This window comes from Thamnophis elegans, chromosome 10 (genome assembly GCF_009769535.1).
Source record: "Thamnophis elegans isolate rThaEle1 chromosome 10, rThaEle1.pri, whole genome shotgun sequence".
Taxonomy (NCBI): Eukaryota; Metazoa; Chordata; class Lepidosauria; order Squamata; family Colubridae; genus Thamnophis; species Thamnophis elegans.
Genome location: NC_045550.1, coordinates 53,969,947 through 53,986,880, shown reverse-complemented (window position 1 = coordinate 53,986,880; position 16,934 = coordinate 53,969,947). Strand labels below are relative to the sequence as shown.

The 16,934-nt window shown below is 39.4% G+C and overlaps 1 protein-coding gene across 1 annotated transcript; it reads left to right on the top strand.

Annotated features, from left to right (window-relative positions):
- Positions 1-1,263: 1,263 nt before the first annotated feature.
- Positions 1,264-16,920, top strand: LRRC31 (leucine rich repeat containing 31). The gene is made up of 9 exons (XM_032225635.1): positions 1,264-1,592; positions 4,736-4,858; positions 7,065-7,232; positions 8,894-9,061; positions 11,111-11,278; positions 12,448-12,615; positions 13,186-13,353; positions 14,219-14,386; positions 16,119-16,920. Exons 1-9 carry the CDS (start codon positions 1,472-1,474, stop codon positions 16,436-16,438), a joined length of 1,572 nt encoding a protein of 523 aa, XP_032081526.1. The 5' UTR covers positions 1,264-1,471; the 3' UTR covers positions 16,439-16,920.
- The last annotated feature ends 14 nt before the right edge of the window (positions 16,921-16,934 follow it).

Here is a 16,934-nt window from a genome sequence, read left to right as displayed (position 1 = left end):
AATCAGGCAGGGTCGTTGTGCTCCAAGTCTCTTCAGCAAAATAATGGAATCTTATGATACCAGTCAGTGATGCCTTCTCTGTTGCTACTTATTTCTCCTATCTGGAACAGAATTCTGCCACCAAAGTACATTTGGCTTGAAATTATTGGAATTTACAGTAGAAGGATTTTAATGCTTGTATTCCATAATGTACTCTGAGGGATTCTGATGGGTGGGAAGTGATCAAACCTATATTGGGAATTTGCAAACCAAATAAAGTATTTGTCAGTGTTTACCCAACCTGTCAGTTTACAATGGCATGATTTTAGAAACGTTTTTATCACATTTAGTGCTCACATCCTTGATAGATTGCTGTATTTACCCAAACAACACCTGTCTTTGTGGCAGACTGCAATATGCTAACTCCTACACACTCATAGTGCAGGGTTAGCCATCTTTGAGGCAATGACAATAGCAAAACGATTATTCAGGAAATGTAAAATATTAACCCAAAGATTTGTAGCCGCGTAAACCTTTCCTTAGTACCTTGCCCAGTTGGCTTTTCTGAAATTAAACTCATCAGTAATTTCATACGTTGCTATTTGGTTCCTATTCTGTCCTGTGACTGAATAATATTATACTGTGGACCTAAATAATTTTTCTGAGATTTACCCTCTTCCCATTGATGCATTGTAGTTTGGAATTGAATGTCGTTCAAAAAATGGTCAAGAGTCAGGAAGGAAGCATCCAAATTGAATTAAAGAAATAAATAAAAGAATCAATCGATCAATTTCATTTAGCCAGGGTTATCTTTACTTTTGGACAAGGCACTAATTTCTTAGGTTTGGTTTCAAATCTATAAAATGAAAATAATCATTTGCTCAATAAAAGAGTAAATGCAGACACAATGAAGTCTGCAAAGATCTTTTAAAATTAAATACACTGAATAAATAGCAGATATTTTTTTCTGAGATCACTTCCTTTTACTTATGATATTATTTTTTAGCTATTTGGTGCCACAATTTTCTCAAAGTGCATCAATTTATCCTTAAAACTAGAGGGAACGAAAGGTTAGAGAACACACGGAACTTGTTCTTGAAATATTGTAATTTGAGCTATAGATTGACTCAACCCTTGGAAAACAAACACAACACCAGCAATGTGTCACATGTAGGAGACTGTGGTATCAAAGTCTACAAAATTATTCTCCTTTTAATTTTGAAACTTCAGAAAAGAAGGGAAGGAAGGAGGGAGGGAGGGAGGGAAGGAAGGAAGGAAGGAAGGAACAGTAGAGTATTTAATAAAATATCTAAGCAAAACTATTTACTAAACCTCATGCAAAATTTGGGGGAACAGAAAACAACCAAAACCAATTGAGAAAAAAATCTGCTTGGAGCAGCATCTCTAAGTTTTTGAACTCTGCCACAGATTTTTAGAATAGCAATAGTTTGGCATCATTCTCCCAAATTTTCCCATTTTTTTCAGGAAAGTTATGTTTAACAGCGGAAATAGTTCAAGAAGAACTAAACAAAGTGAAGCAGTTAAAATGATCAAGAATCCATTGCCAAGGCTGATTTACAAGTCAGAAAACAATTTTACAATGGATGACAAAGGTAAGTTGCTTGATTTAAATTGTGTTATGTGAAGTTGTTCAATTTTAAAAGGAAAAAAACCCTTTAAAATATGTCTTATTTTTGTTATGTTTGTGCATATGATCTCTGTTTCTGGTGGAAGATGAGAAGATTGCAAGTGACAATGATTGCACAATGTTTATCTAAGAGATCACATACAGCTGATAGTGTTTCTAGACTAAAGCTATCATATCAAGAGTTAGAGTTTTAAAAGATCTAAAAAGATCAGAGAGAGAGGGAAGGAGGAGGGGGGGGTAAACATAAATGCTTTTATTAATGTTTAACAAGTTCCTATTTTGCTCAGATTTCTACTGGAATTTTTTCTTTCACCCAGCTTATACACAGAACAAAATTTATTTGCTGCCTTTTCAAATTCTGTTCAAGCATAGGCTAATTGTTTCACGTAGGTAGATTTCACTACGTAATTTGCATTCAGGGGCATCCATAGCAAACCGTGATGATGCCAAAGGGTGATGTGTGCATCATCATACAACTTTACCATAACATGCTGCATTTGCAAGAGGACATGACTGTGAATATTTTCCCTGTCCCATGGGCACCCATATCTGCATGAGGGCAAGTAAGCTGTCTTGACCTATCGCTTAGGTCTTTATTCCAGTTCTCCTCTCAATAGAGGGAGAGGAATATGACACCACTTATTCCTTGTCTACAATGTTTTTTCAGCAGTCCCAAAAAGGTTCCATACCCATTTGCCCTCTAATTCAAGTAACATGGGTGCAGACAAACCTCCAAGTGGCCTCAGTGATTCTCAGACAGCTAATGACTGACCTTCAGAGAGCTAAAAACCAGGTGACTGCTAAGGAATATAAACTGTTCCATTCAGTCAGAACTGAAGATGCTTCTTGTATGAGAAGTGAAATGCCTTCAAGGGGGGGAAAAGAAAGCCTTTTGAAAACCTTTGGTACTATTGGGTTAAACATTTTGGTTTGTCTCCTTTGAAAATTGACTGCAAACACATTTGCACCAATAAGAATGAATGCATCTAATTGTTCCATTCCAAATAAACTCAATCCTAACTCATGTATTGCTGTGCCTGAATGTAAGTACTATAAATTCAAATTGCCACGCTTCTACGAAGTTCACGCATATAGCTTTTAGACATACTGTCACTCAACTGAAGTGTGCAATTTCTTAAGAGTGTAAATGAAGTTCCACTGAATGTATTAGAAATTCTCTCAGTGAATCAAAAGGGCATTGCGTCCAATTTAAGTAGACTGAGAAGAACAGTTTAAAACTGATGATAATCTTAGCCAAAGCCATTTAGATCTCAAATGTTGTATGTGCAAATTGCAGTTTAGAAAATGACTTCAAAGAGATAAGCCTAATAACCAATAATGATGTTGGTTCTGGTTGTGCTTGTATGGTGCCATCTCTTGCTTATCTGGGAAAGCTATGGACCATTCACAAGAAATAGCATGAGGTCAGAGTTAGACAAAGATGAGAACAAAGTAGATCACAACAGATTCTCTCTTTATCATAGAACTATTAACCAATACCTACATAAGCAAGTGATGGCATGAGATCAGCAAACTAGGACCAGATAATAACACCCAATAACTTCATGTTAACAACAAATACTCCAAGATTCGTGGATAATGAAACATTTGTAAATAGAAAAAAAGCTCAGAGTGTGAGGGTTCCAAATAGCATCCTCTATGAAATAATAGCTCGAGGCAAGAAGTTCCCCAAAAACACCAATTTATTAGAAGAGCCATGTTGGCACATCTGTGAAAACCCAAATCTGAAAGCTTCCAGGTTTTTCCCACCCAGTTGAAAATTAAAGACCCTGCCCCAACACCCACAACTCCATCAAATGGTCCAATCAGTTACTGCCATGGATGATGATTCCTCTCATCCACATCCATCCAGGTGCAGGAATGAGGCGACCTTGACTTTCTGAGAAGGAATGTTATTATGGCTACATATCTCCCAAGCTCCATACCAGCCCCCCTCCCAGTTTCCCATAGTAACTATGTTTGAATATTTGGCAGGCTTGAGGCTCAAACCCCCCCCCCACACACACACATGATGGCTTCCAAGCCTGACCCAAAGAAGCCCCACAACCCAACATTTAAGCTTTTTTTTTCCCCCAAGGAAAAAAATATGGGTTTTGTAATAATTCACACATTGCACACAGGGGTGGGCTTCAAAAATGTTAGCAAGGGGTTCTCTGCCCAGTTGCTGGGTGGGCATGGCCATGGTAGGCGTGGCCTAGTTGGCCTCCTGCACCAAGGCCAGGGGGCGCTTTTGCCTTCCCTGGGCTCCGGATGCTTTTTTTTTTAGCCTCCGGGAGGACAAAAATGGCCTTCCCAGGCTCTGGATGCTCTCTGAAGGCCGGAAACAGGCTCGTTTCTGGCTTCTGGTAGGGCTGTTTTTGCCCTCCCTGAGCATCCGTGCATGCTCTTCACTTACCTGCATTCAAAACGGTCGGTGTAAAGACTCCTAGGAGGGGCAGGGTGGGGTGGGAAGAGACAGCCAGGAGTGGGATTTGTGGGTTCTCCGAACCGCACAGAATCTTAGCTAGAGGCTCTCCTGAAGCCCTGCGAACCCTCAGCAGCCCCAGTAATCTGACCAAATTTACTTTGATATATTTGGCAAACACATTTTTCCAAAGGCACTAAAATGAGTCAGAAAATTGTGTCAACATTTACACTCCAAAAACCTGTCTGACTATATGTGTGTATTAACTAAGGTACATGGTGTGTGCCACATGCTTTTATGTCCGTCATGATTCCTGTGGACTTCCTGGACAATTTTCCGCTGTTTGCTCGGCAATTGTTTTAGAAATGATCTCCCATGGCTTTCTTCTACCTAGTTCTCTAGGGAAAGTGTACCACCCACCTGGCTTCTGTGCCTAAAGCAGAACTGGAACTCACAGCCTCCAAGTCCCCAGCCTGATGTCTTTCGTATCCGTAGTTGGCGAAATCAGATCATTTTCACCAGCTACATTCGACAAGGATATCTTTGTATTTTTCAAATTAGAGGCCTCACGAAGAGGGTTAGTTGGTTCATACTGCCTGTCATGGCTCTGTTGGTAGATGCTGAAATGGTACATTCCTGGTTTGTTTGTTCACCAGATAACTTGCTAATTTCTATTTCTCCAGCAGAAACAATGTCATGTCATTGGAGAGTTCAGCAGTTCTGGAAAAAAATGGGCAGATTGCCCTCTGACAAGAATTTGGATTTAAACAATTGTTCGTTGAATGCAGTGGATATAATGGAGCTGAGTGGGTATACTTTTGTGATATTTCTTTTCACACACATACATACACAAATCAATTATTTTCTCAATTATTTCCCTTCAAGAATCCACTTTGTATATAATATTTGTAAAATTTGGAATATCTCATTCTGCTCTTCTTACGTGGAATTTTCTTTCTCTTTAACTTTCCAGCCAATCCCCTTTATTACTTCAAGCCCTTTCCTGAAAACCATTTTTAATAATTTAAAACGGTCAGCAACTTTAAGATCTGTGGACTTCAACTCCCAGAATTTCCCCCGACAGCAGGGTGGTATTTCTTGGTGTATGGACTTTGCTTTTGTATGGGCTTTTCAATTTTTCAATTCCTCCTTTCCACCAAGCGCCAATGCATTTAATGAATTCCATCCACAGAAATTTATCCCACATAATATCTGCTCCTCTTTAAGGTTCCTTAAGACCAGGGGTATCAAACTCGATTTCTCTGAGGGCTGCATCAGTGTTGGGTTTGACCTCAGGGGATGGGGGGGGGCATGGCTGGGGGCATGGCCAGGGTGGGCATGGCCAGCTCGATGTCACTCATCAAAGCTCCATTTTTGGCCATGACAGCCTCCTGCAGCCCTCTGCCAGCAAAAATGGAGCTCAGGGGGGCTCTGCCCGGGCTCCATTTTCACTGGCAGAGGCCATCACAGCGAAAAACAGAGCCAGGATAGGCTGCCCGTGGCCCTCCTGAGCTCAGTTTTCACTGGCAGAGGCACTGGGGGCCGGTCTTTCACTGTTTCAAAGATGAGCCCATGGGCCAACTATAAGCACCCCGTGGGCTGGATCCAGCCCCCCCCCCCGGGCCTTGAGTTTGACATCCCTGATTTAGATTGTTTATTTATTTATTTATTTTGCTGCAATAGACCTGTTGCGAGGAATTACCATTCATTCATTTAACTGATGCATTTCCACAAAAGAATAGATAGTAGTTTACATTATGGAAATTGGTGGTGATGAAAGAAATGTCCTTCTGGGTTCGGCTCCAAGTGGGGAAAAAGACACTGGAGACATGGAAGCTGCTTGGAAAGATGGTTTATTGGTGGACAGGACCACATGGCTTGAGTCCTGAATACCAATGTTGGTGGAGAAGAAGAGAAGGGCTGAGGGAGGGGCTTGCTAGGCTTTTTATAACCTGTTCAGTCCCACCTCTCTGTTTCCTGTTCCTGTGTAAGAAATGTATTCTGATTGGTTGTGAGACTCCCAAAGGACCATGCAGGGGCAACTCTGGGCTGTGTTTTGAATCCAGGTGTGGTTGAGTTCTCAGATGCCATGTGGTCAGATGGAGCCAATATTATCATGCTTTCCTGTAGCTGGAGTGGAGAAGTCTTTATTATGTAAAGTGGACTAGGTTGGCCTTCTTAATGGCCCATTAACAAAGTGGGGATGGGCAGGAAGCTACAGGCAGCTATTCTGTTTTTTAAAACATGTTTCTTTATTTTAACATCGAGAAATAATCTGCCTTTTCAATATTTCCTAGGATATTTCATTTTTCTGGGAGAGGGCTGGATGATAACTTCCCACAATGGAAGGCTAGGTTTTCACATTTTTCTCTCTCTGCTTCTTTTTTAATGCTGTTGAGAAAGAAATATGATCTACTTATTATAATTTTTAGTATTATTGTGTTACAAGCAATTTGCGATTGCTATTGACTGTTTAATTTTTTTTTAAAGTCATTTTTAATTTACCATTTACAAAGCTGGCTTCTTTGAGCAAGATATAGTTAGGGCTGTCTGTGGTTTGTGACATTAAATGGCATTAATTAGAAATGTACTGTAAAGCTTTCCATCTCCTTGTGGCTGAAGAGGAGAGGGAAAAAAACCTCAGGAAAATATATATGCTCAAGGCTCCACCAGACTTGTTTTCTTAGTGCTACATCATAGCACTTATGTGTGAATCATTGTGTAAAAATATAGCCAAGGGCTGTTCTCACAGCCTATTTCACTTTGGTTAGTTGTGACATTGCTCTTTCATCTAAACAGGGAATAAAGAACCAACAAAAGTTTTAAAGAGAAGCACATTTAACTACATGTATATACAGTAGAAGAGACGTAGATTACATTGGTACGTCTTAGTGTTAGCCATAAACTAATAAACTCGGATTTAATTGGATTTAAGAGAAATAATAACATTTATTCACATTCTAGTCTTGTTGTGTGTCAGCAATCTTTCTCTGTTGCTTGGCCGTCTTTTAGCTACTGTAATATCACTGCTGCCGGATTTGGAAGAGATTGATCTTTCCTGGAATGACTTCATAGGAGGAGCACTAGAACCTCTGGCCCTTCAGTTCAAACATCTGCAAGAGCTGAAAATCCTCCAGCTGAACAGCTGCAGGCTCACAACCAAGGATGTGGCATGTTTAGGTATCGTTTAGCAGTAGTAGAACCCAATACGTCATCCCAATTGACTATGTTATTAAAGAGATTGATTGATGACACCAAAGACATATCATTAGGGTGAAATTGCAAAATCTAGACCCGCTGATTCTTTTTTTAAAAAATTTATTTATTATGTTAATACCTTGTAATCAAATGACACACTGTATATAATGAAATATGGTTTTATGTTTTATGTCTTGTATGTTTATGTCTGTCTAAGAATAAAAAATTTCTATTTTTAAAAAAGGCACCTTTGGGCCAGAACTTAAAACATACGGTTGAGGGTCCATTTCATAATCTAGTTTGTGTTAATAGGAATTAGTGGTTGATCAGATTCCCACTATGAAGGAGAATCACTGACCATGATTAAGGAACACAGAGAGGATGGGCCCAGTGCTTGGTCCCACTAATCAGAGAGGATTGTTTGTTATGTCTTCAGATGAGGGTTGGCCTAGAACCCACAGTGTGATTGTGATACATAATTGGTTTTCCTTTCTTTCTTTCTCAACTTAGTGGTGCCCCCTTTGAGCCTGGCGCCCTAAGCACGTGCTTAGTCTGTTTAAGAGTTAATACAACACTGCTTGAGGGTCGTTCTCAAAATATATATCTTATACATAATTGTTCCTATGTATCACAATCACACTGCTGATTCTTTGAATTATCTCTAGCATATACCTGGCCCCTTCCTGATGCTAAAGCAGGGGAAGATACTGGATCTAACCTGAAGTCTAAATTCCGCTCTTTCCATCTCTCCATGAACCAATCAGGCCCCGAGGGGAAGGGAAGGCTTGCCTTCTAGGGAGAAGCTCTTTTTGTTCCCTGCATCAGTGGTGGGTTCCTACTGGTTTGGCCGAACTGGTAGTGGTTTGGCGACCTGAGCCGCTGGAACCAGCAGTGACCCAGGCCTGCCACGCCCCCAAACCAGTTCTATGGGCGGCGCCTATGGCGCCACCATCTTGTGTTTTGCTTCTGTGCATAGCAATTTTTATTGCACTGTGCATGCACACACAGCGCGCATCAAGCATGTGCGCACGAAGCGCTCATGAGTAGTGACTGCCGCAACCCACCCCTGCCCTGTGTGATAGAAAACAACAACTAAAAGCTGCTGCAGTGATTACTGAGGGCAGAGAAATTTACTCTGTTCATATTTGATCCTCTAATTTGGCATTTTTGAGCCAATACCTATCAAAAGAAACTCAATTATCCTTCAAAATTAAGATTGTTGTCTCAAAATTGAAAGGCATTTCCCCAATATACCCCTATACATATTACACTTTACATTGAAACCTATGTAAAAAGAAAGACAAAAATGCATATATTCCTGAACGTAATGGCACGGCAATGTTATATATTCAGGAAAGTATGATTCTAAATGGCATTTGATTAGAATGTGTAAAGAAGTATGCAAAAATAGACACAATAGTACAAATTAGTTCAAATCCATTCTCAAGCTACTACGGAAATAAAGAACAGCAAAACATTTGAGGGAAATTTACAGATTCACTCACCCCACCTCTATCAATGACTGAAATGTTAAATAGTTTTGTACATGTGTGATTTTTTTTTTTTTTTTTTTGCATATTCAGTTCAATATCTGAAACATCACCAGGAATCCCAAATGATTTATTATTATTATTATTTTACAGGAGAAGCACTAGAAGGAATTTCTCACCTTGAAATACTGGATTTATCATGGAATCCTGGCATTGGGGGAAGCCTTTCCCTTCTAACCTCCAAAATCCTCAAAGGCTCTAAACTCCATACATTAAAAGTAACAGATTGCTGTCTTACTCAGGAAGATGGCAAATCTCTAGGTAAGATTCTGTGGCAGAGAGATGCTAACATCTTCGGAGTGTTCACTGTATCAGCTTATTCTTCAAACTAAATGTCTTATTGAATGAACTCATGATTTTTCCAGCTCTTCTAAATGGTCCAGACAGGAAACCAAAATCATGAGGACTAAACACTACCTTTGTTGTAGGAAAAATTTTACCAACCAGTTCTCTGCCTGGTTGCTGGGTTGGCGTGTCCATGGGAGCGTGTCCCTGTCAGCTTCCTGCACCATGGTGGTGAGGGGGGGGGGTGTTTTCACCCACCCTAGGCTCTGGAGGCTTTCTTCAAGCCTCCCGGAAGGCAAAATGTCCTTCCTCAGGCTCCAGAGGCCCTCCGGGGGCTGGAAACAGGCTTGTTTTTGGACTTCTGGTACTTCCGGTAAGCCCATTTTCGCCCTCCCAGAGCCTGTGTGTGGGCTCTGCACTTACCTTGCATCCAAAACGGGCCACTTGGAGACTCCTTGGAGGGGAAGGGAGGGGTGGGGTGGGTCAGCCAGTCCTTGAAACTACCGGTTCAGCGAAGCAGATTAAAATTAACATCCGATTGAACCAGTCCGAACCGGCTGAATCCCACCCCTAGTTATAGCAATAGTATCTTGCAAGTCTGAAAGTGCTTCCTTCCTGCCTTTACGTTGCAGAGAACTAGGGAGGGTCTCTTCTGAGACACTCTCATCCCTTCTGAGACTCCCTCATTTAGACTCAGATTTCTCTTGTCAGACTGTTGCTTATGTAGTGGCTCTTCCTCCTGTCTCCCAAGGTTGCTTTCACTACCTATTACAGTTTCCACTTATAGATTATATCATCCCTGCTTCTGTTGTGTGCATTATACTGTGCATGGAGCCAGAGTGAGACTGGCGTGGGAAGACAATGTATAAAGAAGTCTTGGTCCATTTTATCCTGGAAGTCAGAAGAATTGGGACACAGCAAGGCTGGTTATGTGTATTGGAAAATTATTGCTGATAACTTCCAGTTTAATTTGCATATAGGATGCATCCAGTATATACGACTATATCTATTTCCCAATTAGAGCAAGCACAAACAGCACTTAGTTCAGCTAGCAAAAATAATAGCTTGATATTTAATTATTGAACTTCAGCAAACTTTAAAAAAAATTAACTGACAAAAGTAAAACAAAAGCTGGGAAAATCAGGGAGAGAAACATGAACAATGCCATAGTTTACAATATCTATGTCTATATCCATATTTATATGTCCCAGAACTTCTCAAAACCATTGGAAATACTGTAAATAATTAACATGTCCTAAAAGGAGGGCCCATTGGTTATTTTAGCCTTAATCCCTTTTAGATGTAATACTGTAGCTGTAGAAAGGGAGGTGGGAATTTTGATCTGGTGTTTATTCTACATCATGAAAGAATCAACATGGTGGATAGGAATGATTTATCCAATAATAGAAGTGTCTGTTCCCTAGAATTCATATCAATAATATTAGGGTACCTGCAAATGGCGCATGTGAAGATCTAACTGCTGTCATGATGTTATCTCCATTTACATTTAAGACTTACCTTTTATATTTAAATTTTAAATTTGATCTGTGTTATTTACAAGGACTCAGAATCTTTAGGATTGAAGCAGCATATAAACCAAGTAGAACAAATTATTTCTGATGCTTTTCCTATGGGGTTTCTTATTAAGATGACCTATCTGAGCCTATCAAAGACTTTATTTCCTTCATTTGTAGCTATAAATGATATTTGGTGATTTGTTCCTGAATTTTGAGGATGTACTGCTGGGCAGATCGAGAGATTGTCTAGCCCAGATCTCAGATGTTAATCACAAATGATCAAGAGAGAATTCTTGTTTCAATATTCTAGATGTACTTTCTCAGACATTTGGAATCCATTGCAAGACTTTATTAAAATGTCGCTGTGATATTTCTTTAGCGATCATAGTTCAGAAATGCTTGGGGTGATTTCCTAAGCAGTAAACTAAAAAAAAAAAAAAACCTTTGCAACTGTCTGCTAGCGTGTCTTCCAGTGTTCTTAACTACTCTGCATCTGTCTTATTTTCAGCTGAGTTTCTAAGTAGAATTCCCAGCCTCAAAATTCTGGACTTGTCAATCAATGTAAAGTTGGGATGTAGCCTTAAAAATATTGCTCAGGAATTACGGTTTGTCTCAAGGTTGCAAGTATTAAATCTGAACGCATGTGGATTAGAACAAGGTGGCTTCCATTCTTTAGGTAAATACTGGTGTTGATTGGGAACTAAGGTTTTTTTTCACAAGTAAATTTCTTTTTTGGATGGGGATTGAAAGCTATATGTTGAGGGAGGTGATGAAGGTTAGTATGCTCAAAGCACAAAAAGTTAGGGCTTGAAGTTACATTTTGACTTAAGCCCATATATAGTCTTTCCATTTGAAGGAGGATTAACAAAGTTAGATTTCCAACCCATTAAGCTAGAAGATAGAGTTGCTCCATTGCTGTAATTAAAACTGAATTGTTCATAAATTGAATTTAGTTTTTCATTTTAGACATTTTCAGATTTCCATTTTTTAAAATGATTGTTTAGCTAACTTAAGGGACCCGGTGGCTCAGTGGCTAAGACGCTGAGCTTGTTGATCAGAAAGGCTGGCAGTTTGGTGGTTCAAATCCCTAGTGCCACCTAACAGAATGAGCTCCCGTTACTTGTCCCTGCTTCTGCCAATCTAGCAGTTCGAAAGCATGGAAAAATGCAAGTAGAAAAATAGGGATCTCTTTGGTGGGAAGGTAACAGCCTTCTGTGCGCTTTCAGCATTTAGTCATGATGGCCACATGACCATGGAGACATCTTCGGACAGCGCTGGCTCTTCAGCTTAGAAACAGAGATGAGCACCGCCCGCTAGAGTCGAGAATTACTAGAATTACATAAGTGCAAGGGGAATCATTACCTTCACTTTTACCTTAGCTAAGTTACTGATCTTAAGCATCACCTTGCTAAATTCAGCATTTTGAAACCTGAGTGAGATGCTTTTGCTTAAGAATATTTAAAATGTACTTAACCTTTTAGTGTAGTAAGTTAGAACTTTTATAGACAAAATATTGAAACTAAAATTTGATAATTTAAGGAATTCATCGGTTCAAATGTTAACTCTGAACTAATCAAAATTGTTAGATTGTGCTTTAGCCACATTTCTGACAGAGGAAAAATGTCATAAATTAGTGAATATGGTGAACAATCAGTTAAACAGCTTTTATAATTTTGGCTTTGTAAATTCAGCATTATTATATTATGTTAATCGTTTTATAGTATTGTGTACATCCTTGAACCCCATCCTTATAGATGAAATATGACATCTATTGTACAAATGAATATGTAATGTACATGTAATGGTTAGAAAGTATATAATTAGTAAAAAACTTTCCTATTTCAGATGCTGCTTTCCAATATTTATCGGAATTGAGAATATTAGATGTATCGTGCAATAAATTGATTGGAGGAGTTTTCCAGTCTTTGGCTGGTCATTTGGCCAATTTAAGTAACCTTGAAATCCTGAATCTTCACCAGTGTTGTATTACAGAAGAGGACATGTTGGTTTTATGTAAGAAATATGTGGAAATGACTTATAATGAATTGTAAAATCATTTAACAGGGAGAAGCAGTGCTTATCACCCATGCAAAAATGGAATCATCAATTCTCCCAGGCTTTTAACAAATCAATTCAAGCAATTTATACCTCAGTGCAGAAGTAGCTGAGAGCAGGGCCATTATTGAAAATTACAGCAGAGAAATAGATTTGTCTATTCGGTTAAGTGAGATAAATATTCCAGTCTAGTCAATTAAATCATCATTAATGTGTTGTCAAATATATTTTAACACAATGAGATCATTACTTCAACACACGGCACTCTTCAAGTGAGTGCTTTCTTCAATATTGGCTATGATGGTCAAGTAGCATTATCTCCTAAGATTGATATTGCTCCATTTCTTCTAATTTTAAGCTGTTTCTATTATTTAATTTTTCAAAGAATTTATAAATGTTGTGTTCAAGCAAATATGGGAAGCAAAGAGTAGATGAAAGACTTACAGGTCAATACATTGAGCTGGTTTTCTATTAATGAATTCAAAATAAAGTGTTTTTGGTTTTAGTATTTGTTACCTTTTGTTTCAGCCCAGATAATACCTCTTTTGTCAAATCTTCGGGAGCTGAATTTATCCTCAAATACAAATGCAGGGATATCCACCTATCATCTTCTTAGCAGACTCAGATTTTTACCAAAACTGACATCTGTGCTACTCAGCAATTGTGCCTTGCAACATGATTCATTTCTGTCTCTAGGTAAGAACGCATTAAAATTCTGTCTTTGACTCCTTGTGTCCTCCTCCTCCTCTTTCTGGAATAATTTGTTCTTCTTCCATATATAGTCTGCCTATAGAGGCAGACACTCTTAAAATTGATTTCTGGTGCATTATTAAAAGATATTCTTCAGTATATCCAGTGTTAAAATATTTTGCTTTGTTTTGTAAAACGAAGTCATGTTTGAGTGTTCTTCTTTAATCATAATCTTTCTTCCTTTTAATTCTTTCTAATGTCCAATTTTTAAAATTCAAAAGAAAATCTTTTGGGAAGGATTCTTTATGATTCATTTCCAAGTCTTATTTAAAAAAATTTGGGCTCTTAGTCCATTTGTCCAAATCTAAAACCATCATAAAATGTGGTCAGATGACTGTGTTATGCTGCAAATGGACAGAAATGCAGCCATGTTGCTGAATGCCAAAGTGTGGTCATGTGATTGGGGGGGGGTTGACCGTTGGAATTTCGGAACTGTCTCATAACTTCCATGTTCCAGGTACAACATGATTTTAAACCAGTTGCTGAACAACTGGTTGCAAGTCAAGGACTACCTCAGAGGTGCCAAACTTATGGCCTGAGGGCTGGATGCACTACATGCTGGCCACGACCAAACCCGTTTTAGTGAAGGGGGGAAAAGTCGCGATACGTCATATGACGACAAGGTGACAACGCGAGTTTGACATCCCTGGACTACCCGAACAGAGCTTTGTTCCTTAGTTGTAATAAAAGAAGGTTCAGGAAGAATAAAATGTTGGAAAATCAGTTCGATATATTTAGATGAAATCTCAGTTGGATGCATAAGGCTGCCTTTCATTGAGAATATACAAAGGGTTATTGCTAATTTTTTCAGCTGATGCTGCCTCTCATCTTCCTGAACTGAAGCTACTAGATCTTTCTTGGAATAAATGTGTTGGTGGGAACTTGAAGCTGATTCTGAAAGCTTTCGACCCTGATTCCAAGATCCAAATGTTAAGGGTGAGCAGCTGCAGCTTGGTGGATCAAGACATGATTGATTTGGGTAGGTACAGGATTGTATCCATCCCATTCCATTCCTCCACATCTGTTCTGTAAAAACTACATTTCACTTTTGGTTTGTTCATTGGGTATATAACATATCTCCTAAACATCGTCAGAAGGATAGTGTCAAATGGCTCCCTTTTTATTGTGAACTAATCCTTAGCAACAATCTTTCCCTACCTAGTGTCTTCTAAACTGGTTCCCAGAACTCCTAGTAGCAATGATAAAGAGTCAAAATAAAAGGATTAACATTAGAATAAGCAACACAAAAATGACTCTGAGGTTTTCTAGATTTAGTTTAGGAAGATGGGGATTACTTTGAAAGCTAGTAAAAAGTCTTTAGTCAAAAGAGACATTGCAGCGCATAAGTTTGTTATTGAAGATTGATGCTTGGAGCCAACTGTCAATAGTTTTAGTCATGAGAGGGAACTAAAGAATTAAAAATGGCAGCCACTGACAACAAGAGAGCAGGTAATTATTATAAACGGTATAAAAAGTTTTAAAAAGAACATAAAAAGCCAATAAATCCAATAGGGAATAAAGAAGGGAGGAAGCAAAAATGCAGAAAAGGAGAGAATAAAAAGAATTAGAAAAAGAGACCATGGCATTCTTGGAAGGAAAGAAAACGTAATAGGCCTAGTACAGTGACTTTTTTCTAAAGGCATGCCAAATTTGGGCGTGCGTGCACTATTGCGCGCGTGTGTGCCCAACCCACCTGTGCATGTGCAACACCCTCCCTCTGTGCAGGGGGGGGGAGTTTTTGCCCGCCCTAGCCTCCGGAACCTGAGGAGGGCAAAAAACAGACCCAACAGATCAACCAGAAGTTCAGGAATGACTCGTTGGGCCTGTTTTTCGCTCTCCCCAGGTTCCAGAAGTTTTCCTAAAGGCCGGGGAGGGTGAAAATGGCCTCCCCCCAGCCTTTCGGAAGGCCGGAAATCACATGCGCCGGAGCTGAGGGCTGCCGTCCTGGCAAATATGGCTCCACGCGCCATCTGTGACAGTGTGCCATAGGTTCACCATCACAGACCCAGAATCTTTATGTTTAGCTTTTGTGCATGAAGCACACAGGAATTGTATTACAAATGGTTAGGGCTTCTTCAGTGGTAACTCCATGATTGGGAAAAAGTTATATAGCAACAGCAATGTACAAGAGCTCACATGAGTCTCCCCTCTCAATTTTATCCTTGTAATATGAAATAGATTAGCTTAATAAAAGTCATGTGCAAAATCCAACCTGAGATTACACCTTGTATGTTTTTAAACTCTTTATCTATATTTAGAATAAAATAAAATAGAGTTGGAAGGGACCTTGGAGATCTTCTAGTTCGACCCACTGCCTAGGCAGGAAACCCTACACTATTTCAGACAAATGGCTATCTAACATCTTCTTTAAAACTTCCAGTGTTGAGGCATTCACATCTGGAGGCAAGCTGTTCCACTGATTAATTGTTCTAACTGTCAGGAAATTTCTCCTTAGTTCTAAGTTGCTTCTCTCCTTGATTAGTTTCCACCCATTGCTTCTTGTTCTACCTTCAGGTGCTTTGGAGAATAGTTTGACTCCCTCTTCTTTGTGGCAACCCCTGAGATATTGGAACACTGCTATCATGTCTCCCCTAGTCCTTCTTTTCATTAAACTAGACATTCCCAGTTCCTGCAACCATTCTTCATGTGTTTTAGCCTCCAGTCTTCTAATCATCTTTGTTGCCCCTAATTTCTTTGATTGTTTCTTTCAGCTTTGATCATCCAGGATGGGCTTTTGGCTCAACTAAAGAACCTGGACCTCAGCTATAACAACAGTATTTCAGACCAAGGATGGGAGACCTTCTGCATAAGCCTATCTGCTCTCGGGCAACTTTCTGAACTGGATATTAGCTGTCATCCTTCATCCCGGCGTGGCTGTGGGGAATGGCTTGGGAAGCTGTTGGATGTCCTATCTCAGATACCTCTGTTCACAGACCTAGAACTAAATGGTTGGCTCCTTTCTGCAGCTCAGCAAAAGCTACTTGAAGATTTCAGGCTGAATAAGAAACGAAATGTCCATTGCAACCTTTAATAGGGAGGCTAAAATTTTGGAGTAGCATGTAAATGGTTAGTTGGTGGATTAGTACCTGTTTTCTCCAAATTTACCTAAAGTGCTACAGCAGGGGGTCTCCAGACTTGGCAGATTTAAGATTTGTGGATTTCAATTTTCAGACAGCCAAAAGGTTGGAGAAGAAAGGTGGATAACCACATCTAATATCTAAGATAAAGGTTTCTCAGTCAGTTGTGTCCAACTCAAGGAGAAGGATGGCCATCCATTTCTTGACTGAGGAAGCCAGCATTGTCTGAAGACAATTTCCATGGTCATGTGGCCACCATGGTTATACACTTACTTGAAGATTTCAGATTAGATATTAGACATCTAATATCTAGTCCCCACCTATTGATGGATTGGATAGTCAATTCAACCTCTCTTCAGGCTTCCCACCCCAACCACCTGGAATGTTTTTTGACCAATTACAAAAAAAAAAAGAACTTATTTACCTCTAAAGATAAACAGGCTTTTTTTT